The 24580-nt window shown below is 41.3% G+C and overlaps 1 protein-coding gene across 7 annotated transcripts; it reads right to left on the minus strand.

Moving 5' to 3' along the window:
• On the minus strand, positions 1-23951 carry NCOA4 (nuclear receptor coactivator 4). 7 transcript variants are annotated; one of them, XM_017962784.3, is made up of 11 exons: positions 23767-23882; positions 11257-11349; positions 10514-10668; positions 9111-9251; positions 8839-8927; positions 8430-8538; positions 7534-7623; positions 6874-7017; positions 5403-6389; positions 4591-4731; positions 77-1515 (listed from the first exon to the last, which is right to left on the minus strand). In XM_017962784.3, the coding sequence occupies exons 3-11, from the start codon at positions 10652-10654 to the stop codon at positions 1510-1512; spliced, it is 1848 nt and encodes a 615-aa protein (XP_017818273.2). In that variant the 5' UTR covers positions 10655-10668; positions 11257-11349; positions 23767-23882; the 3' UTR covers positions 77-1509. The 7 variants fall into 7 exon arrangements, with proteins under 7 accessions (XP_003903661.2, XP_003903662.2, XP_003903663.2 ...); XM_009214366.4 differs by lacking the exon at positions 11257-11349 and adding an exon at positions 20116-20179; XM_003903612.4 differs by lacking the exon at positions 11257-11349 and having other exon boundaries at positions 1-1515; positions 23767-23951.
• Positions 23952-24580: the final 629 nt, after the last annotated feature.

Here is a 24580-nt window from a genome sequence, read left to right on the forward strand (position 1 = left end):
TATGGCTGTTATGCTTTTAATGGAGGCAGATACAAAATTCATCAATGCAAAAGAATGTTTCACATACTCATTAACATAGTGATTAATGTAAATTATATTTTGACTTGTAAAATACAGTGTGTTTGGCCTCAAAAAAGAAACTACAGAGCTGCAACTCAAGATAACTGGAAAGGCTCCTTACATTGTTTTTGCCCACCACCTTTGTTATAATACTCCTAAATGATATCTGGAGAGGGAATTAAAAAATAATACAAAGCTCTTTTCAGCTGTGGTTCAAAGAACTCTAGTGAAGCTGTATGGCAATGACATTGTGGGGCCATGAAGTTTCCCCAGAAGTATTTCCAATAAGAGGCAGTTAAGAAGCTTAATAGTTTCAAAGTATGGAAAGCAGCAAAGGTATCTTAGAGAAAACATAAACCCACTTCTCTCCTACAGACATTTTAAAGCATGGACGTAACTTTAAGGAGACTGAGAAAACATCAGTAGTTTTCACAAAGCTTCAATGACCACCCCAAGGCACAAGTGTTGAAAACGGCCTGTTCACTAAAACATCACTTTTGGAGGTACAGGTATGCTGTGCTTGCAGTGAGAGGATGACTTTATCACTAGTTAAAAGCACCAGGTGTCAAGCTCAGCTTCCATTTACACAGGATGCACCAATAATCCCTATGATAGTGAATGGTTCAAGTACTATACTACATTTCCAACATGTCTTTTGCCTATTTGCTTAGTCGGTACTGGGGTTCTTTTAAGCCCCATAGGTCTGTAGAATATTTTAAAAGGCTAGAACTACCTCAAAAATAGTCTTGAAATATTACTGAGTCCTTCTAAAAGAGCTCACTGGATATTTTAATAACATTTACAGAAAGACAAAATTTGCAGTAGCTGAGTTTCTTTTAAGAATAATGTAGAACTAACGTGGGCTAAAATGTCAAAAATTGCCAAGATTATTAATACATATTTTGGTAATCACTACTGACCAGGTTAATTTTTTGTGCAAAATACACTATATATTAATAGAACAGGAAAATCATTATTTCAGACCACTAACAGGAGAAAACCCACAGCAAAAGAAGCATCTGTAGGGCAATTAAACATTAGGGAAGTTTACTAGCTTTAGAATACATCAATACACTTTGATTACGGAAATAATTCATTTTTAAACAAGAGTGTTTTAATGTACTTTTAGTAATGACCCAATCTAAGGAGCCCTGGAGGTTTGTGAAAAAGACGTATCCACAAAGATGCTGCTTTTCTAGTGTGGGGTGAATTAATACTTCTGTAAGAAGGAGGGAACTGAATCACCTCAGCATGAATAAACAGCATTTTTCTTTTAAACAGTAACTCATAATCTGATGACTCACTTTGCTTTACTAGTTCAAAATTAGGCAGGAGAAGCACTAAGCTAACTGGTCAGACCCAGAAACACAAAGATTTGGCAAGCCGCAGTCATTCAGCTCATGATGTGTGATAATCGGCAGAAAGGCTGCTCAACTCTTGTCCATTCCTTCACATCTGTAAAGAAACGCCCACAGATAAGTTACTTCACTGAAGAATAAAAGCAAATTTTCCCTGCCTTAAAGCTCTGACTCATTTCCCAATATAGGTATAGCTTGTTATATTGTATTTTTTACAAATTGAGCGTTTGTGTCATCAACTGTGCCCATTAAAGATGGTAAACTTTTCATCGATAAATGTATGTCCTGAATGCCCACCAAACAGCCTTTCCGCATTTCTCTGCCCTCTCCTCAGGCCTCCCTGGTTCCCTGAGACAAACAAGATTGAAATTAGGCCAATTATTAACCCTACAATTGCATCTAAGTGTTCAACTAAAAGGAAGAGTCCCCATCTCTCACTCTATTTAAATCAAAAGCCAGAGCGAGAAAGTCATGTTGAAGGCCAAGAGAGGCTGAAAGCTGGGCAGGCCTTTTGGACCAGCCAAGCTGTGAACACAACATCAAAGTGTTTTTTTGTTGTTTTTTAGCTTCTCATTCTCTGGCTGAAAAGTTCTTGAAAAAAACGAAGTGCTACTCCAGTGAACAGATGAATGATTTAAAAAGAACAGCCTTATTTCTGATATGGAGAAAGTTTTAGTGGTCTCGATAGATCAAACTAGCCACAACATTCCCTTAGGCCAAAGCCTAACCCGAGTAAGGCCCTAATTCTCTTCAATTTTATGAAGGCTGAGAGAGGTGAGGAACCAGAAGTCATGTTTGAAGCTAGCAGTGGTTGGTTCATGAGGTTTAAGGAAAGAAGCCATCTCCATAGCAAAAATGCAGCATGAAGTGGCATGTTAACCAGAATAGCCAAGATCATAAATGAAAGTAGCTACAATATTTTCAGTGTAGACAAAAACAACTTCCTATTGCAAGAAGTAGTCATCTAGAACTCGTAGCTAGAGAGATAAGTCAATGCCTGGCTTCAAAGGACAGACTGACTCTCTTTGTTAGGGACTAACACAGTCAGTGACTTTTTTTTTTTTTTTTTTTTTTGGAGACAGGGTGTCACTCTGTCAACCAGGCAAGACTGCAGCAGAGCTATCATAACACATTGCAGTCTTGACCTCCCAGATGCAAGATTCTCTCACCTCAGCCTCCTGAGTAGCTGGGACTATAGGCACGCTCCACCATACCCAGCTAATTTGTTAATTTTTGTACAGAGGGTCTCTGTATGTTGCCCAGGCTGGTCTTGAACTCCTGGGCTCAAGCAATCTTCCTACCTCTGCCTCCCAAAGTGCTCGAATTGCAGGCCTGAGCCACTGCACTGGTGGCTAAGTTGAAGCCAGTGCTCAATTACTATTCCAAAAATCCTAGGGCCCTTAAGAATTACGCTAAATCTGGCCAGGCGTGGTGGCTCACGCCTGTAATCCCAGCACTTTGGGAGGCCGAGGCAGGTGGATCACGAGGTCAGGAGATTGAGACCATCCTGGCTAACATGCTGAAACCCCATCTCTACTAAAAAACAAAAAAATTAGTAGTCCCAGCTACTCGGGAGGCTGAGGCAGGAGAATGGTGTGAACCCAAGAGGCAGAGCTTGCAGTGAGCCAAGATGGAGCCACTGCACTCCAGCCTGGGCGACAGAGACTCTGTCTCAAAAATAATAATAATAATTATGCTAAATCTACTCTGCCTGTGCTCCAGAAATGGAACAAAGCTTGGATGACAGCACACCTGTTCACAGCATGGTTTACTGAATCTTTTAAGCCCTCTGTTGAGAACTACTGTTCAGAAAAAACATTCCTTTCAAAATACTACGCCCATTGACAGTGCACCTGGTCACCCAAAAGCTCTGATGGAGATGCAGAAGGAGATTAATGTTTTCATGTTTGCTAATAAAACATCCATTCTGCAGCCTATGGATCAAAGAGTAATTTCAACTTTCAAGAATTATTTAAGAAATACATTTTTTAAGGCCCTAGCTGTGTAGGTTCCTCTGATAGATCTGGGCAAAGTAAACTGAAAACCTGGAAAGGATTCACCATTCTGGATGCCACTAAGACCATTCATGATTCATGAGAGGAAGTCAAAACATCAACATTAACAGGAGTTTGGAAGAAACAGATTCCCACCCTCATGGATGGCTTGGAGGAATTCAAGACTTCAGTGGAGGAAGTAACTGCAGGTGTGGTGGAAACAACAAGAGAAGGAGAATTAGAAGTGGAGCCTGAATGTGTGACTGAAATGCTGCCATCTCATGATCAAACTTAAACGGATGAGCAGCTGCTGCTTATGGATGAGCAAACAAAGTAATTTCTTGAGATAGAATCTACTCCTGGAGAAGATGCTGTGTATTGCTGTATTATTGAAGTGACAACAAAGGATTTAGAATATTACATAAACTTAGTTGATAAAGAGCAACATGATTTGACTCCAATTTTGAAAGTTCTACTGTGGACAAAATGCTATCACACAGCATCACATGTTACAGAGAAGTATTTCATAAAAGGAAAAGTCAACTGATGCAGGAAACTTCATTATCTTATTTAAAGAAATTGACACAGCCATCCCAACCTTCAAGCAGCTACCATCCTAATCAGTCAGCAGCAATCAACATCAAGGCAAGACTCTCCAATAGCAAAAAGATTGTGTAAATGGCTCAGATGACCTTCAGCACTTTGTAGTAATAAAATACTTTTTAACTGAGGTATATACATTGTTTTCTTCTTAAGACATAATGTTATTACAGACGTAACAAACTACAGTGTATTATATACAACTTTTATATGCAATGGGAAACGAAGTATTTGTGTAGCTCACTTTATTGGGATATTTGCTTTATTGCAGTGGCCTGGAACCAAACCCACCTTCAAGGTAGGTCTATAAGCTATTAGAATCCACATGGGATTTGAAAATTCCCAACGGTTACATCTTGAAAGTTCCCTTTGAAGTATGCCTAGTTAGTTCATAAAGCAAATTCAATTAAAACACATGAACTTTTTATGAGCTCCCCCGTCCCACCCTCACTTGCCTAATATACATACTATTAAAAGGGGTATGGTTCAATGAGCCAAGTATGACTTCATATGTAAGACAAAACATTTATTTTATAAATAGCTATAAGCTAATTTTCACACTGGTAGCATGTACCCACCTGTAGAGGAGTTCGATATAACCACTTCTCTTTATCAACTTTAAGTTGCATACAGGCAAAGAGATCACAAACTGCAGGGAGGCCATAATGGTCTGGGGGGAAGTTATGTTCTTCCTGTAGAGGTGAATTAAGTAATACTTCCTGCAATAAAAGAAAAGAGTAGGTTGCTTCATGAAAACTAGGAGGCATGAGACCAACTTATCTTTCAAATAGGGTCTACAGAGAATAATTTAAATGTTGGCCATTCTCTCTAACAACCAAAAACAAAGGTGACAATTGTTATTTCTACCCCAAATATTTTCCATAAATAGCAATAAAACAGGCTAGATTCTTTTCTTTCCTGAAGGATGGGGCTTAGGCCTGGAAAATGCACAAAAAATTCATAAATCCTCCATTCCAAATTTAGTATTTAACATATTTAAGGATCTGGCCAGTTTGGAAGGTTTGGGATTATGAAATATAAAACTCCAGGCCAGGTGTGGTAGATGACGCCTGTAATCCCAGCAGTTTAAGAGGCCGAGATGGGCAGATCGCTTGAGCTCAGGAGTTCAGGAGACCAACCCCGGGCCAAAACCCCATCTCTACCAAAAATACAAAAAATTAGCCAGGCATGGTGGTGCATGCCTACAGTCCCAGCTACACAGGAGGCTGTAGTGCGGGCAGGGGGATGGCTGGAGCCTGAGAAGGGGAGGTTGCAATGAGCTGAGACTGCACCACTGCACTCCAGCCTGGGTGACAGAGACCCCACCATCTCAAAATAAATGAATAAATAAATAAAACTCAAACAGTGCTATTTTGATGTTTATGCTCACCTGGGCCTTCTTTCGAAGCAGCCACTTATCTTCTTCAGAGGATAACTGGCTGAGGTTGCCCATCTTCTTTCCTGGCAGGACCCAGTCAGCTGTGTTAAAGGAACACCAGGAAGTGTTCATGGGGCTTTTAAACTTTTGTTTGCCATCTCTGTCTTCAGTACTAGGCACTTCCTTGGGACTTCTTTCTTTGTATGGGGTCCTGATAAGCCACTCCGACAAGGGGCTGTTCTTTATGACTTGGAAGGAATCAGCAATTCTAGAAGGAATCATTGCCTTTGGTGCTTTAGTTTGTTCTATTACTTCTTTTCTAGAAGGACAGAGCCACATATTCAGGGAATCTTTATGCTTCTCAGGCTCAGGTTTGGGTTCCACAGGCATCCCATTTTTATCCTTTCCTTCTTTCTTCAGAAGCCATTTATACAGAGCCTCCTTCTCACAATTCTCATCACACACACACTCTGCAAAGCTTGTGCAGGGCTCATTGGCTCTGCACACTTCTTCTACCTTACACGGGTCCTGATGGTTCTGGACAAGCCAATCCTCTGTAACCATGCTGGGGGTGGACAACTGTTTCTTGGTCTCCAAGTGGTCATTCAGGCACTTCAGATTGCCCAGGTTTTCAATCTCCACACCTTTGGGCTGGTTTCCCTGACAGTTGGTACAGGAGTCAGTCTTGACAAGCCAATCATTCACATTATAGGACTGGAACAAGAGCTTAAACTTCTCACTGGTTTCACGACTGTCATTCTCAGGCTTCCGCAGCTTATGGGATTCCTGGGGAGTCACCAGCCAATCTGATAGGTCCATCTCATCTTGATCAGGAAGCTCTTGATCGCCAACCTTTTCCATTTCAGTGGAGAAAGAACTAGTAGTGGAATGGCTGTTACACTTTTGATAACTTGGTTTTTCACTCTTGAGGAGCCAGTTTTCTAAGCCCTTTAGGTTTCCCCAGACATTACTGAAGAAATTGCAGGCTCTGGGAGAAGTCTACACAAAAAGTACACAGTATTAGTTTGCCAGAACAATTATGACTACTTGGGAGATTCTGTCTGCACCTTTTTTTTTTTTTTTGAAACGAACTCTTGCTCTGTCACCCAGGCTGGAGTGCAGTGGCACAATCTCAGCTCACTGCAAGTTCTGCCTCCCAGGTTCACGCCATTCTCCTGAAGTAGCTGGGACTACAGGTGCCCAACACCACGCCTGGCTACTTCATCAAATTCTTGAGCCCCTACTGCATGCCAGATGCTAAACTGGTTTTTGTTTTGTTTTGTTATTTTTTTGAGACAGAATTTCACTCCGTCACCCAGGCTGGAGTGCAGTGGGGGCAATTTTGGCTCACTGCAGCTTCCACCTCCCAGGTTCAAGCAATTCTGCAACCAAAAACTTAACAATGACACATACTACTACTAATTAGTAACTAACCCCACCTACTGCTGCGTCTACTGTAGAAACAATAAAAGCAGCAACAGACCTGACTGTTCTCCAAGGTCTGCTTTTGGGTGAGCCAGTCATGGGGGTCGGTGCTAGGTATGTAAGGAGCCTGATGACCACTGGCAGGTTTGCTTCCAAGGAGCCATTCACTGAGAGGGACAGCTACAATACCGGATGCTGACTTCTGTTAATCATATAACAAGGAATGTCAAATGCAGTAGAAAGTTCACCAGAAAAGGAGAAAAGCCACTCTCTAATCTTGGCTTGCCACTGACCCTGGGCAAGTCTTGTGCCTTCCCAGAGCCTCAATTTTCACAATTATAAAACAAGAGACATAGCTGATCTCTAGGGCTCTTCTCAACTAAAACATCTAGAATCCTTTATTCACATTGCCATTCCTTTAGAAATAAATCATCTCTACAAATTATAAACAGGATCCCTCACAGAGAATCAGTATCAGTAAGACAGCTAATGATAATTTCCTGTGAACTATTGATAATTACTTTGTCTGTTAGCCCCAGCAAGATATCTAAATTTCTATTTGGCATTAGATCGCGAGGGAAGCATTCAATTTCATAAACTAACTCATTGCCACTGGTGCCTTTTTACAAATAGTAGTATTTTTTTAAAGCTATATAAAATGCAAAGGAAATATAAGCCAAGCAATGACTTAATTACCAAAAACAAAATGGTACTTTACCTGCTCTGGCATTGGGATATAGCCTCTCTTCTCCAGGAAGGGCCCAATATTTGATGAACTAGCATGAGCCATCAAGTGCTCAGGAATTTGCTATGAAATGAGATAATTTAATCATGTTATTTATGCTATGCTGCCAAAAAAGTGAAATTATAATTCCAAATTTCAAAAATGTTAAAGCATTACTATTTCATTAGAAATATTGTTGACACTAAATTCCATGACTTACAAAGTAGTTATCAAATTTGAGAATACTCTACCACATAACTATTACATAAAAAATCTTCACCAGAATTGGTTGTATTACCACTTTTAACAAGACCCAAATGTTTGGTTCTTTATTAAAAACTATTCAAGCCATAAATTTTACAAAAAATATATCAGAAGTATTTGGAGAGATACATGAGGCATTCCAAAAGAGTATCACTGAGTCTGTACTGCACTCCAAGAACTACCAACCTAGGCAACTTAAGCAGAACATGACTTTTTTTTTTTTTTTTTAGGCAGAGTCTCACTCTGTCGCCCAGGTTAGAATGCAGTGGCGTGATCTCAGCTCACTGCAACCTCCGCCTCCCGGGTTCAAGCGATTCTCCTGCCTCAGCCTTCCAAATAGCTGGGATTACAGGCACCCAGTTAATTTTTTAGTATTTTTAATAGAGACAGGTTTTCACCATGTTGGCCAGGCTGGTCTCGAACTTCTGACCTCAAGTGATCTGCCCTCCTCGGCCTCCTAAAGTGCTAGGATTACAGGCATGAGCCACCACGCCCAGCTGAGAACATGAAATTTTTGAAACTAATCAAATTCTCAAGAAAGTCACTACTCATAGTAATTTTTTTTAAGACCAGCTGTGATGCCACAGATATGAAAAGTGCCCAATGAAGCATATGCAATTACTCACAATGGTTTTGAGAGACCCAAATGTGGTGATGGTCTGGCGCAGAGCAGCTGTGTCAGCTTCAAAGAGCAGGATGGTTGAATCTTCAGGCTTAAGGGTCAAACTGCCCAGTCTGGGGAAGAAAAACAAAATTGGCTATTTTTAAGGAATATCTGTTTCATCAACTTCACCCAAAACAAAAGTCAAATTGTGAGTAATTTTAAATGATTATACTTCTCTAAGATACTCAACCAAAGGTAGACGGCTTATTCATGTATCAGCAAGTATAATATTAAATACATAAAGCAGAATGATCTTATCCTAGCAACATACAAGTTAAATACAACACATGCAATGAGTTACAAAATTGACTTTCTTTTAGTATACCAAAGTTAAAGAGTCAAAAGTTAAAATAAGCAAAAAGGGTTGTTACCTCTCCAGGCACACAGAGACTTGATTGGCTAGATCTTTGTTTTGGGTACACTCCAGTTGATGAGTAAGACAATTGAATTGGCCCAATAACTAAAAGAAAAATGAAACCATCTAGCCACAATGATACCAAGAGCACCAGATATACTCAAGTTACCAAACAGAACTTGAGATTAAACTTTTATCTGATCTATATTAACACTGCATTACAAGGAAGATACTCTCTGGCAACCAGAAGCCATGCTCAAACCAGTTCTAGCCATGCAGTCACCTTACCCAGTAGAGCTGCTGAGCCTGCTGTTGAAGTGTCTCCTCTTTAAGCTGATAAATAAGGTCCACCTGTTCATACAGCCACACCTCACGGCTTCTAAGACATTCCAGGTGACGGCTTATGCAACTGTGAATCTGAGCTTTGACCTAGGAAACACATACATGTTAGTTTCCTAGTGTTATAATCCCAAAGAATGATGTTTCCTGCAGAATAGTGAGGTTCTTAAACTTTTTTGGGGCGGGGGAGGGCTTGGGGGGGATCACAAATCCTTTTTAATATCCAACGACATCTATGAAGTATCTCCCCAGAAAAAATGCGTATTTTCAAGATTTTGCCTATAATGTCACGGTTTAGTGTTCCAAAGTCCACCCAAGGACCCACTAAAGCCCTATGGACCCCAATTTAAGAATCCCAGCCATAAAGGCATACCTAAACTCTAAAATCCTCCTGCAATACCCATCCTTCTAAGAGGATTAGGTTTAATTTGGGTGTCCTAATCAAAAGAAAATACAAGAATGTACCAGGAAATACTGATCCCCCTCAGTTTTCCACATAATTTAAAAACCTATGGTTTTACAAGTTTATCAGCAGAATAGAGAGAGAGTATTAACTTAATAGCTAGCCCCTTATCTCTTTTCTCACCCCACAGAATGAGCAGTCCATTTACAGCAGAACAATTTAGTAAAGAGATGTGCCACCACATGTCAACAGCTAGAAGACCACTAGGGTAGACAATTTAAGTAAAATTATAAACTAATGTTTCTGGAAGCATAAACAGTGATTCAAACAGGGCTAAATATAAAAATCCCAAGAGAAAAAGTCAAAACAGGCCATAAATTATCCATGACAATACACATAAGAAACTGTATTTTAAAACACATTTTTTTTTCCTGTTTAATAAAGTTGTGTTTCAAAGTCATGTAATACTTGATCTAACACACACAACAACAAAATACTACTGGAACCAACAACAGATTTCACTCTGGCTTGCCCTAACAGATAGTCATTTACAGAACAATGCCATTAACCAGTTAAAAGATGACGGGGAGGATGCTCAAGTGCATCCTTCATGCAATCAAGAGGACGCAGCTGAGAGGATACTGCTCACTCATTTCATATTTTACCGGTTACAGTGCCTGAGGAATCACACAGAGGAGTAATCAAAAATGCATGCTGAATAGAATTTTCTAGAATGGCACAGGGTCTTCCAGACTCTTCTAGCACCTGCCTTATTTCCCCTTGGGATGAAAGGCACCAGTGTATCAGGACAACTGACTGGGACCAAGTAGACCACGCAAGGCATGGGGTGAAATTTTTTGCTGGCACAGAGAAACCAAGTCCTTGGCCATGCTCTAACCAGCCCTGTGCCACGAGTCCAGACAAGAGAAGAGAAAAGCACATGTCACACCTCTCGCAAGTTATCTTTAATTTGCTGTTCAGCCCGGAGAACTCCACCAATAGCAAGCTCCAAGTCCCTCCGTGCATCACTACACCTCAACAGGGGTTCTCTATTACTGGAGCTGCCACTCTGGTCTTGGAAGGTATTCATTCTCCTCACTGCTCCTTTAAAAGAAAAAAATATATATAAATAGCACCATAATTACAACCAAAAACCACCTTTCAATCATCCCTCAAATGATCATTCCAGCCAACTCCCATTACTACTTAGATTACTTTCCAACACTGGAGCTAGCACATAAGATACTCTTAATAAATATTGTCTCCTCCCTTCCCTCTACCACTGTTCCTGCCATAAAACTCTAAAATCTACTTTAGTAACACTTTACATGTGAATAGCTATTTCTGGAAAAATACACTAATTGTCCTGAATCAACAGAGCATACAGTGTCCTGAAAAGTTAAAAGAACATTAAAATATAATTTTCTATTTATAACACACATATAGTCATATGAGGTATGTGTTCCTCTTTGTAGATTTAGAGATGAAGACTAAAAGGTACAGAAGGATCTTTGATTACTTTGAAAATAAGCTCCAAACAATCAAGTTTAGAATACTGTTTAGAAGACGGAATTTTTAATTTCCCCCTTTACGGTAGAACTTTTTTTTTTTATTTAGGAAGAACTTAAGAATGACTTCACAGCTAGGAAGCTCTCAAAAATATAACACAGGGCCGGGCACGGTGGCTCACACCTGTAATTCTAGTACTTTGGGAGGCCAAGGTGGGTCGATCACTTGATCCCACGAGTTCTGGACCAGCCGCGGCAAAACAGCAAGATCTCGTCTCTACAAAATACAAAAATTAGCCACACGTGGTGGTGTGCACCTGTAGTCCCAGCTACTTGGCAGGCTGAGGTGGGAAGATCACCTGAGCCCAGGAGGTCGCAGCTACAGTGAGCTGTGATCACACCACTGCACTCCAGCCTGGGTAAGAGGGTGAAACTCTGTCTCAAAACAACAAAAAAGAATACAACAGATATACAGATACATGTTTTTTATATAGAGAATATATGTAATATATAATATATAAAAGAATGTGCATTATATATAACAGATTATATGTGACAAAATGATTTCATATGATTCTCATATAAAGGAGAAACAGAAATTGGTAAATACAGAGTTCTCTAAAAAGCTCGGGTTTAGGAGCGATAGGAAACAGAAACGGGAAGAACAGCGTTAATGATAAAATGAGACTGCAACACAAGAGTGTCAGTAAAGCCATGAAGTAAAACTTGACAAAAGCTACTGGAAGAACAATGACATGATTTTTAAACACTGAGAAAATGACAGCAGTGATTACTAGAGCTCAGAATAGGTTCACTAAGCCCTGTGATACCAGTTATTTCCTTTTGGATTGTTTTACTAAACCGGCAAGTAAAGGTAATGCTGTAGACACCAAGGAATGACAAAAGACTTGTGGCAAAACTGTATGATATCACTGTGGACAAAGTGAATATCAGCTAAAGAGAAGCACAACTAAACTGAATAATAAGATTATTTTTTACAAAATACTCAAAGGATGACAGACTAAGGCCAGTGTGTAAAGTTTTTAGAGGCACATCCCTGTTTTTTCTAATTACTTGTATGAAAACATAGAAGACAAACATTAAAGCTGGAGGTAACATGGGGCTGTGACAGAAGCATTTCCCAAAACAATCTCTACACAGCTGTTCAATCTTACAAAACAAAATGTAAGTTTTTCACTTTAATCAGGGAGGGCAAGGAAAAGAATATTTTCCACCCTTTTTAAAGGGTGGAAATCTTTAACTGAAAGTAAATTCTCTATGAATTCACAGTGTGCTGGGTCTGTGGGAAAAAATAACTCACATACTATTTGACTACATTTACCAAAAGTATAGTGTTTGTCACAGGATTAACCTGTTCCATGTTTATTAGACTAAATTCAAAACTTATTTCTGAGTAACACGCTTTAGAAGAGGACACTTAGAAAAGGGAAAGAGGCCTCAAAACCATGAAAAACTTCTCCAGGAAGGAAGGCTGTTTAGCCTAGATAAGAGACGTCTCCAGGAGGACATGATTACCATTCTCAAGTACGTGGAGACCTGTCAACTAGAAGAATTAAATTTGTTTGGAACAGACACAAGGGGGTAAAAAAGGTTAATAGGAGGCATGTTAGGCAATATATCAAATAACTTCCTAACTGTCCTGAAAGCAATGACTTTCTCGGAGAAGCCAGCTTTGGGGTGAAAAGTGGCCCACCCAGGGCAGAGTCCTCCAAGTGGCTGACTGTCCATTTGAGACAAAGGAACTTTGCCAGGCCTTGACTGCATCTTTAAGACTAAGTTTAGGGCCAGATGCCTAGCTGAAAGCTGGATAGAGACAAAAGTGGTGAGTTCCTCCCTCAGAAATAATGTATTCTGAGAGAAGTGGGAAGAGCAGCAAAACAAACTTTCTGTCCACTATCTCAGCAAAAGACTCCGATTCAGGAACTAGAGTTTCTATAAGAAACAACAATTCAGGAAATTTTTAAACTTCCCCTTGCTGATTTTGTTTCATCAGTCTCTTTTTCCATAATCATCTCTTAAAAAGAAAGGGTTGCCTTAATTGGACTTCACAGAAATCCCTGTGGAAATTTTTCCAACCCTGGACACACCAACGGTGGTTACCTTGCATCCTCCTTTTGCATGCCATAAGCTGCCTGTGTTAGGCAGAAGCGTTAGTGTGCACTTGGAACTCACTGCAGGGACTATGAAAAATACCTGCATCACACAGGTGAAATGCTGACTCCGATTTGGAGAGCTGGAGTGTGACGGGCTGCTTCACTTTGCACTTAGGTCAGTCATGCAAGACATGTTTAGCAGTCTTTCAAATGTGTTACCCAGCCTTCTTCACCTGTGCCAAATTTCCCACTCTTAGATCCTCACCATTTGTGTGGAATGCCACAATGCCTAGCACAGTGTAAAATGTAATCAATAAAATTGTTGCTTCACAATGTCAAAACTCCAGAATTCCGGAACATACGGGAGACAAACTCAAACACATACAGTGCTGACTGTACTACTAGATTCCTAAAGCAAGTACTCTCAATTCAATCACAAGTATTAATATTACACAATAAGAGTAGAATATAGCAAGAGTTCACACACTGGACTTTCCCCTTATCAGCTATAGACAGAATGTAGGATGAGATTTAAAAGTTACAAAACTGATTTTTCCACACACAGTTATCACATTTTTTCAAATTAAAAGGAGTGTTATCCTTCAAAAGTCATCTTGAGAACTCATTTGTCAGCCACGAAGAAAACCTGTTTCATTTCTTTATGGTAAGTCCCAGGATGCTTGCCCCTTTGTTGCCTTTGGCTCTCTCTGTCCCTCCTCCTCCCTGTGGCGCAGTTAGAGCACTGTCAGCTTTCAGAGCCCAGATGCCAAGAAAGGAGCTGTGCAAAGGCTTGCCCTTTTGCACTGTGATGAAGAGGAAACCTTCAGAGCTGAAATGAAGAGCCCCAATCATGGGTGAATTCAAATCACAATGAGTTGAAGCCTAAGCCAGCTGTACGAAATGTTACATCCAAAGAGACTGGTATGAGGTAACTAGCTCGCATGGCCATTTTCAACAGTTATTCACCATTTGTTTCAGGTTCAAGAGCCAGAGTGGCAAGCATGACCATCAAGAGATCACTCTGGAGTCTGACAAACCTGAGTTCTGACTGTGTCTCCCAGCTTGAGACCCCTGAGCTAGTAACATAACCTCTCTGGGCCTCAATTTCCTCAGGAAAAAGGGAGACAAGGATGGCAGCTACAAAGGGGCTGCAGTAAGGTTAAAGTGAGACATTATTTGTCTACCAGCACTTAGCCTAGCACCTGCATACCATAAGCCCTCCATATTACAGTGGTTATTGTTATCAGGTTTAGCTGACAGGCTGTGAATAGGATCTGACAGAATCCTTTAGCCATTTATCAGGGCTATGACCTTGCACCATTTGCCCTTGTGGAACCTAACTTCCTAATTCATATGTGAGGAATACAGACTCACAGACTTAGGGGGAAGGAGATGGTGATTATTTAATAAATATTAGATTTCCATCGAGTCTTTCACTATACAGCATAGCAAAAGGCAATCTTTTATTTACTCCAAAAACTCAATAGTCTAAATCCTCTAATATATACCAAGTATGGATACTTTTGACTGTTTTCTTACCTGTAAAAAGAATGGACCAAATCAGCTCTGATCCTAATATTCAAATCAATAAAAGATTACTAAAAATGTCTTTTTATCTTCACCATTATAATCCAAAATATTGCCTTACCATCTTCAAAACAGGACTGCCTTAAACGTCCATGTTTGAGACAACATTAAAAGTTTAAGTGCTTTCTAAAACTTCCCTGCTTCTAGGATCCCTGTCCTAAATTTCGGGGTGGAGGAAGTAAAGGAGGAGGAGAGAAACACACATACCCTTCTAACAAATAACAAAACCTGGAGTTTCCTCAACGAGGAATTCCTTAAACTATATATGCTATGCTTACACAATGCTTTGCACAAATCTATTTGTAAAGTCTGAAGATCATGGGACCAGAATTGAGCAACTAACCACAAATGAAGCTAAGTCATTTTTAACCATAAAATTTTAACCATAAAATTTCCAAAGAGCTATAACTCTTGTGACCCACACAAACTACAATTTAAAGCTGAAAAATAGCTCCTCACAAGCCTCTTTAAAAAAATAAAAAATAAAGCTGAAAAAATCTTGGCCATCTCTTTAATATAACACTCTCATTCTACAGATGAAGCCACAAAAAGCCCAGATAGTTTAAGTGACCCATCTGAAGGGCCACAGCCGGAAGGGGTAAGATTTGGGTTCAGAACACAGTTCCCAAGGTCTAGTCATGGGTTCTCTCTCCCAGGTGAACTTGTTCTTCCTTTAGTGTATTATCACCCATAAAGTATTTTTATTTGCCAACACTAGAGATTAAAATTAACATTCCAATGGATTACTATTGAAATAACTTCCATTAAGATTTTCGGTCAATTTTCACAGTCCTCAGTAAATTATAACCACAATTATTCAGAATCTTCTGCCTTGGATAACAGAAACAAAAATAAACAGTACTGGTCGAGCGCGGTGGTTCACACCTGTCATCTCAACACTTTGGGAGGCCGAGATGGGCGAATCACCTGAGGTCGGGAGTTCGAGACCAGCCTGAATAAACAAGGAGAAAGCCCGTCTCTACTAAAAATACAAAATCAGCCAGATGTGGTGGTGCATGCCTGTAATTCCAGCTAATCAGGAGGCTGAGACAGGAGAATCGCTTGAACCAGGGAGGCAGAGGTTGCGGTGGGCCAAAGTCGCAGCCATTGCACTCCAGCCTGGGCAACAGGAGCAAAACTCTGTCTCAAAAAAAAAAAAAAAAAAACAAATAAATCAACAGTACCCTTGTATGTCATGATAAGCTCGGAAAAACCAAAACACTGCCAAATACCAATGCAAATGGTTTTGATTCAACGTCTGTATCACAGCCACTCCAGGCTTCATTTGTCTGTAAGAATGAAAGCTCAGACTAGATCATCTCTAACCTCACCTTCCAGCTCTCACATTCTCTGCCCCCCTTGCCACCTGCCCCTCCCCCTCCAAAGACCTCTACTTTTTACTTATTTGCCTGGCATCCTAGTCATTGCTAAAAGGCCAAGCGCAGCATCTATCCACAGGATACCTATGTGTTCTATGAGTACTACACTCGAAATACTAACTGAACAATATGGTTATCTTTGATGAGCCAACCTGCATTAGATCATCTGTAAAGCTTTTAGTTTAAAAAAATTATAAACTAAAAAATAATTTGCAATTTTACCTCGAAACTTTTTTCACTTCACACGTTCTTTCTTCCCTCTTTTTTAGAAAGGTTGTTTTTTATACAACTCATTAACTCAAGGATTATATACATGTTACCCTAGCCCCAGCCCACTTTAAATTCCTTATCAAGACAAGCAGTTTCTGAAATCCAGAACCTGGTTCTCTGTAATCTTTTTTAAACCACACAAACAAACGTTAATATCGCAACAGATTTAAAATAAGGTAATAATAAATTCACTATTGAACATTTTAAGATTTAACACTTCAGAGTTTACTAGGCTCAAATTTGTCCACCTTTACACAAGTAAATGAGAGCAATAAATCCCAGCACATCAATTTTCTAAAGTAGTAACTGAAAACCGACCGCAAGGCGTTTCTAATTCGAAAGCAACATTGACTCATGAGGCTTTCTAGATTTCCCAAAAGCCCTCTCCAAACGGCCTCAGGGGGCCCTCACCCTCGCCCTCACCCTCGCCCCGGTCGCCGCTTTGCACGCATGCGCGCAGTCAGCCCCGGGGTCCTGGCTCCCGCCAGGCGCCAGCCAGCCTCAAGGGCTCCCGCTACCGCCCCTGGGCTGCCAGACGTACCTCACAGCCCAGGTCACCGACGCGCCAGCTGCCCGGCAAACGACAGGCTGCTTTACCGCTGACCCGAGTGCGGAAGGTCCCCGAGCCCGGGCCGCGCCCCGCCAGCGCGTCACACAGCTGCCACCAGCGAACTGGAGCGCTCAAGCCAGGGCCGAGGAGGAGCGGAAAACTCCGCCCACTGTTGCCCTGCTCCCCACCAGTCCCCGCTGGCGCTCGCGGCCCCCGGGCAGCTCCCTCGCCGCTGGGCCTCTCCGCTAGACGCCTGCTGCCCCCGCCCGGCTTGTCAGGGTAAGGCCAGCTAGAGGGACCTAGGATGGCACCTGGGGCTCCTCTCCAGCCTCTCCTTTCCCGGACTTGCTCCACCCGATAATGGGCTCAACTCAATGAGAATTACATGAACCATAATGAATTATATGAACTAAAATGTTTAGGACAGTGCCTGGCATATAGCACTACCTACCTGTGACTATCATGCTTATGGTACTTCTCGCTTTCCCTTTTCTCTGAGATAATCCTCATAGCCTGCATATGCAATCAGGCCAAAAGATGAAATCTAGACAACGTTGTAACTCTATTACCTTTTAGTCGATTTTTTGAATGTAAAATACTTGCTCTTTTCTATGAAAATAAAGCTATTTTTGTTAATAGTAAGAGTAAAGCAAAATCACATGAGAAACACCAAAGGGGAACACTAAAGAACCATTACCCTAAATTAAGTATCCCGTAGATTTCAGATGAACAGAGTGGAAATGCCTGCTTTGTCTGTGATGCATACAATTTCTGGGACCCCAATCCAGGCATTCATTATCAAAAATAAGAAAATTTCTCCCTAATTCCAAATGCCTTCATTGGATAATACATTTCATAAAGACACAAAAAAACTTCTGAATGACTAAAGTTACAATTTTATGGTCCTTTGTACTAATTTACATCAATGGCAACAAAGAAGGAATTCTTAAGTCTATTAAAATATAACTCATGTCAGGAACTTTCATCTATTTTATGTGCCTCTGAAAAACGGCTGGTCACAATGTAAATACAAAGAAACTTTGTTGGCCATCACCTACTTAACTGATGGTCTCTGTTCCCTCTCTAAAAGATCCTGACCAATGCCCCAGCATAGTAAAGTCTTCAGCTACTGTATATTTTCACTGAGTTTCACAGCTATATTCATTTGTGTTTCTCCTCAAGCCAGCTGTAGCCGTTACTATGATGATGTGATTTATTAAATATTACATAAACATAAAAAGACTGAGAAGAAAATCATAAAAAATCTAAAATTCTGCACTCAGACCACTTTACACGTAGATTTTACTCCCTTATGCTTCAGTATTTGATCTTGTGTCTTTATAAAATGTTTAGGTTCTAAAGGGGAAAAATGCATAACGTATTTTACCTCTCTTCTGCTTCAAGAATTTCTATGCTGTCTCAAAACAACAACCATCCATCCCAAGTAGATCATCTCATCTAAAGCAGCATAGCTCTCCCCATTTCCCTACAGGATAAAGTCCAAATTTCTTTTAAAAGCAGTAAGGCTCTTGAGTTAGGGTTCTCCAGAGAAATGGACCATTATATAGACAGACATAGATATAGTCATAAAGATATATACAGACATAGATATAAGAGGGGATTTATTAGGGGATCTGGCTCATGTGATTAGGAGGCTGAGATGTCCCATGACAGGCTGTCTGCAAGCTGGAGACCCTGGGATGCCAGTACCATGGCTCAGTCCAAGTGCAAAGGCCTCAGAACCAGGAAAGCAGATGGTGTAAATCTCAGTCTGAAGCCAAAGGCCTGAGAACCCAAGGGACCACTGACACAAGTCCTGAAGCCCAAAGCCTGGGGAGCCTGGAGTTCTACTGTCCAAAGACAGGACAGGAAGAATGTATCCCAGCTCCAGCAGATAGATCTGCCTTTTCAGTGTTTTTGTTTTCTCTGGGCCCCAGCAGATTGGATGGTGCCCACACACACTGAGGTGGATTTCCCCCCACCTAATCCACTCTGACTCATACCCTAATATCCTCTGGAAACAGACACACCTCAAAATAAATTTCACCAGGTTTCTAAGTTTCCTTAATCCAGTCAAGTTGACACCTAAAATTAACCATCACAGCAGCTCTCTATTTCCTAGCCTCACTGTGGCTCTCCTGCTGTCTCCCAGAACAGCTCCCGCACCCTAATCTACTGGACAGCTGTTCTATGCATAGGATAGTTTGGTTTATCTTGTGCAGCTTGGCTATGCCAGCTCTCTCTGCCAGCAATGCCAGTCTCTCCTCTTCTCCCTACCTGTCTGCTTTTCAAGTCACCATCACTAACTACAAAGTCCTTCCTGACAGAGCACCTCATTCCTCAATACTTTTGGCCAGTAGACTTGGCTGCTCCCTCCTGCATGACCACTGTAATCTGTATGGGTTTCCCGCAGGACGCCTGTAACATGTTACCCTATTGTTACATGCCTGCCTCCTTAGCCTGAGGGCTCCATGAGAGAAGAAACCATGTCTTATTTATTTAATAGCTTTGTACATCCTAATACTGAGCAGACAGCCTGGTAGCGGTACCTTGGCATTACCAACCGTTCACATTCTATGTGTGCCACTGAATCGACATAAAGAGAAGAATGTACCTGGCATTGTACAATGCTTTGCCCTAAATTCAACAGAGGCCTAAGACATTTTGGACAAACGGATGAATATATGATAAATTAATGTTTAGGTTCAGACTAGCCACAGTAAGTATGGTATAGTTCTGCTTTAAACATAATCAACTTGATGTCCCACTAAGGCCTGTATTAACGCAGGAAGGTTTTTTCAGAGAAAGAAAATGTTTCTAGCACAACTATTACTTTTGGGATTTTTTCAAACAAGACAAGGCTGGCAAGGGTGTTGCCACTGAAAGTATGATCCCAGAATAAGTGCTGAGATAGTATCTTTCCTGCTAAGCTCAGCTTCGTGGATTCACACAAACAGCAGCAAGACTGTGGTTTAAAGGGGACACATTTACTGTATTTTACAGCCAACTCTGAATTTTTTTCTTCAGAGTTGGCGGTACCACAGAAATTCTAACTGAATTTCAAGTTGAATATTGGGGGGATGATATTCAACTTGAAACTTCTTGCCATAATATAGTGAAGGATAGGAAAACATGTTACTTACCTACTATCACAGTAATAATGCCATTTTATCCTGATTTTATATGGCAAACATTTTGTGGTTCTCCCTATAGAAGCCAACAAGTGATAAAATATTAGTATTTTCCCTCCTCTAAAGCCTGGAGGACTAGCAATAATGCCAAAATAAAGCTCAAAACACACCTGAGATTATCTTCTTTTGAAAGCTGTAATTGTCTCAGTATTTAAAGACTTAACTTCTCACCCATGACCAAACTGACAACAAAACCTTTTAACTTATTTTGTGAGCTACTCACTACTTCACTGAACCAAACTGCCATATTTGTAGAGCACTTAGGTAATGCTGCATAAGAGGCATATTAAGCCCCAAAGGTGTCCCCAAACACACTGCTAACCCCAAAGAGGAACATCTTGATTAATTAAGTCAAGCAAAATTAGGGATGACAACTTGGGATAAGAATGACTAAGAGTGTACAGTCATTCATATCAGAAGTTAAGCACTGCAATGTTATGATTTAACAATCAAAGAAGATAAGCTAAGAAGGACAATATGGCAGCTCCTCTAACTGACATGCATGGAGATAGTATAATGCCTACTAGCTAGAGCAACAGTGGTCAACTGGACCCCCATTCCAGCCTAGACCACCGTATCGTTCATGTGCGTTCTATGTTGAAGCAATGTGTCCAGACATAATTACATGAAAACAAAGTCAAAATGAAAACCTTGGATGAAAATTTTAAAAGGACTAAAAAATAGCAAGAAGAGTAATAAAAAATGTCATGGCCTTCTACAGTTCTTCCATGAAACTGAACTTAACCCAATGCATACATATTGGTTGGGTGGTCTGTTATAGACATTTTAGGCTTTCCTTTGCAACCTAACCAGTATGTGAACAGAGGCAGTGAATTCACTGCTGATTTCAGTAATGCTTGAGAAAGTGCTCTCTGAACCAGCAGCACATTCCACTGTATATCCTAAAGAGTGACAAATCTTCATTTTCTGAGGCTAGGTATACTTTGTTGGAAAGATCTGATGACTAGTATATGTAAAGCACTTAAAATAGTGCCTGATGCACATAAGAGCGATGTAAGTATTAGCTATTTTTATTACTTTTTGTCAAAGAACAGGATATAACAAAGACAGACATAAAGTTCATCAATTTCATTACCATCATCTCTCTCTAGGACTCCTGCAGAAACCTCGTGACTGCTACCTACTCTTCCCCTCTACCCCTACTCTTCTCCTCCTGCTGCTCCTTTAGCATAACAAGGATGCTTCTTCCTCAGAGCCCTTGCACTTTCCTCCAGGTATCAAGCCCAGGCCTTAACTTCCTCCAGGTGTCTGCTCAGAGGTCATCTTCTCAGTGAGGCCATTCCTCACCATCTTTTATTTTTAAAAGTCTTGCCTCCACTCCCCCTCAATATGCTTTATCACTGTCCATAGTACTAACCACAATCTGGCACGTAGCAACCATTTTTCTGATCTCCCTTCAGAAAACGTACTAGAAGGTAAGTTCCACATGGCGGGGACTTTGTCTTTTTGTTCACTGTTGTATAGTAGGTATTCAATAATTAATTATTGAGTAAATGAATTCAGTAAGTATTTACATCTAGTCTACTATGTGCCAAGCCTTTTTTTAAAAAACTCATTATCTCAATTAGCACTCACAAACCATTAAAGGGGCTATTATCATCACAATTTAAAAAAAAAAAAAAAAAAGCAGACTTGACAAGGTTAAATATATTACCTACAGTCACAAACTTCCAAGTAGAAGAGCCAAGATTTAATCCCAGATCTGAGTCCAAAGTCCCTAACCATACCGGGTATGTTGAAGGAATCATTAAGTACTAAGGTATTATGTATTCATCCAACAACTATTTATGGAGTACCTCAACTGCCACTACTGTGATAGTCCCTGAGAACACAATGGTGAACTTGCCACCTAGAGGAGAACTCGTGTCACCGATTTGCCAACAAAGCAGAAAATACTAATTCTTTGAAATAAGAGACAGAGTTCAAAGTCCATCAGCAGCAGCAATGACTGGCACTGAATACTAACACTATGTGAGGGAAAGTATTATAAAACACTAACTTAGGGACTCTCAAACCGGGGGAGGGATATGTGTCAGGATATACTATGGAGTTTTATGAAACCCCTACACGGGCTCCTGAGATTCTGGCACAGCTATGCTGATTTAATAAAAACAGGGGTCAGGGGTATCATGTAGTTCTAAAATACCTTCTCCGCCTTTGAGAAGGACATCTTCCTTTCCTTCAATAGCTCAACGTGTTTTTTCTATTTCCGAAATGCCTGTTTGCACAAAGGTAATAATGTGTTTGTAGAGATTTATTTAGATAAAAAGTATCACAAAACTTTCCAAGAGTAGGATTTTCCTCAGAGACCCAAGGACAAAGGCTCCCTGGAAGGGAGGGAAGGAGAAAGTGAAAGGAATGTTATTGTGCTGGACTTTACATACATTATCTCATTTACTTATCTGAACAAATCTGCAAGCTAGCAAATCTTCAAATGAGAAAACCAAGTAAATTGCCTAAGCCACAAGGCAGCAAATGAATCTCCCTCCATTGCATCATTAGGGTAAGCCTTTCTCAAACGGTCTCATGTACTTTAAAGTCTGGAAATGTCACAGTAGGATCTCAGTACAGAAATGGGCCAACTATGACTTCCTGTACCATCCTCATTCCAATAAGTAACTCAAGAGTCTCTGTAAACTTAGTTCCAAATTACCAAGTGCGTGGTGGAAAGCTAAGTCCATCCAAAAGGCAGTTACTATGGTGAACCCGACCCTGATAGACACAAAAAGGCACAGTTAAAAGGAAAAAAGCTCTGCCTGTGGGTTCACATAAATTCTAGCACTCTGACTTCTGTCATTCTACTTCTGCCATTCTTGATGGCATCATTCCACATTAAATGCCGTGCCACGTAAGCTTATGATTATTGTTGTTCCCAACACGAGAATTTAGTTCCATGAGAATTAGGAGTGTGTCCATTTTCTTCATTGCTATCCTCAACATCCTGAACATACAGGCACCAAATAAATGATTGTTGGTGGATGAACCAATGAATGAGCAAGCCTCACTCTTCTCATCTGTAAAACAGAGATAATCAAGCTACTTTTCGGGATTATTGGGAGAACTAAATGTGACGGTATGTGTTTAGCACACAGAGGGCCAAAAAAAAAAAAAAAAAAAAAAAAAACCCAATATCTTATTTGTATTTCCACCTGACAAGCTAGAAATGGATTGTGTTCTGGGCTGGTTCGGCAAAACAGACCTTGCCACGCCCCAGATCCAGGCAAGAGGCGAGAGAAATAGGAAACTTGGAGCTGTCACACCTAAAACCAGGGGAAGGCCGGGGGGCGGGGGGAGCAGGAGGTTTCTAGGCCGGGAATGAGGAGGGTCGGGGAGGAAAAGGCAGGCCCGGAGCCCGGCGTGTAGCGGGAAGGGGAGAAGGCAGGCCCGGGCCCGGCGTGTGGAGGGAAGGGGAGAAGGCAGGCCGGGACCGGCGGGCAGGCAGGAAGAGGTGCCTGGGCCTGGCGTGTGGAGGGAAGGGGAGGAGAAGGCAGGCCGGGCCCGGTGTCGGTCAGGTCGGGAAGGGGACGGACAAGCCCGGGGCCAGCGATCATCCAGCCTCCACCCGGCCCACGGCGTTCTTACCAGGTCCGAGTGCCTCTCCGCGCGATCCGAGGAGACCTTGGGTGGACTGAGACACGGCCCCACACTAACCTAGGTCCCAAAAGGCGGAGTTCTCGCGACAACGCAATCTTCCTCTCACGCCTCTTGCCAGACGTCTGAAAGTCTCGCGAGATCTCCCCTCGGGTCAGGCAGAAGCCCTTGACTGCCCTCTAGAAGGCGCAAAGCGCAGGCGCACACTTTCTCCCAGCCCCCTTGACTGCCCTCTAGAAGGCGCAGAGCGCAGGCGCACACTTTCTCCCAGCCCTTGCACAACGTCCCTTAGCCCTTCGTGAATAAATCGAAATTAAATGAAGCAAATATTTTTTGAAGGCAAGTTTTGTGCGGAGGACCATTCTAAGTGATTCAAATGCCCTCACAAGGTAGATATTATTTAACTTGAACGTTCAGATGCAAAAATGAATATCGTAAGACACAAAAGGCCATATGTTGTATGATTCCACCTTTGCAACATTTGTTTTTCTAAAGTAAATAGGCCGGGCGCGGTGGCTCATGCCTATAATCCCAGCACGTTGGGAACCCGAGGCGGGCGAATCACGAGGTCGGAAGATGGAGACCATCCTGACTAACACGGTGAAACTCCTTCTCTACTAAAAATACAAAAAATTAGCCGGGCGTGGTGGCGCGCGCGTGTAGTCCCTGCTGCTCGGGAGGCTGAGGCGGAATTGCTTGAACCCGGGAGGCGGAGATTGCAGTGAGCCGAGATCGCGCCACTACACTGCCTGGGCGACAGAGCAACACTGGGTCTCAAAAAAAAAGAAAAGAAAAGAAAAGAAAA

The sequence above is a fragment of the Papio anubis genome, chromosome 11, assembly GCF_008728515.1.
Source record: "Papio anubis isolate 15944 chromosome 11, Panubis1.0, whole genome shotgun sequence".
NCBI classification, from domain to species: Eukaryota; Metazoa; Chordata; class Mammalia; order Primates; family Cercopithecidae; genus Papio; species Papio anubis.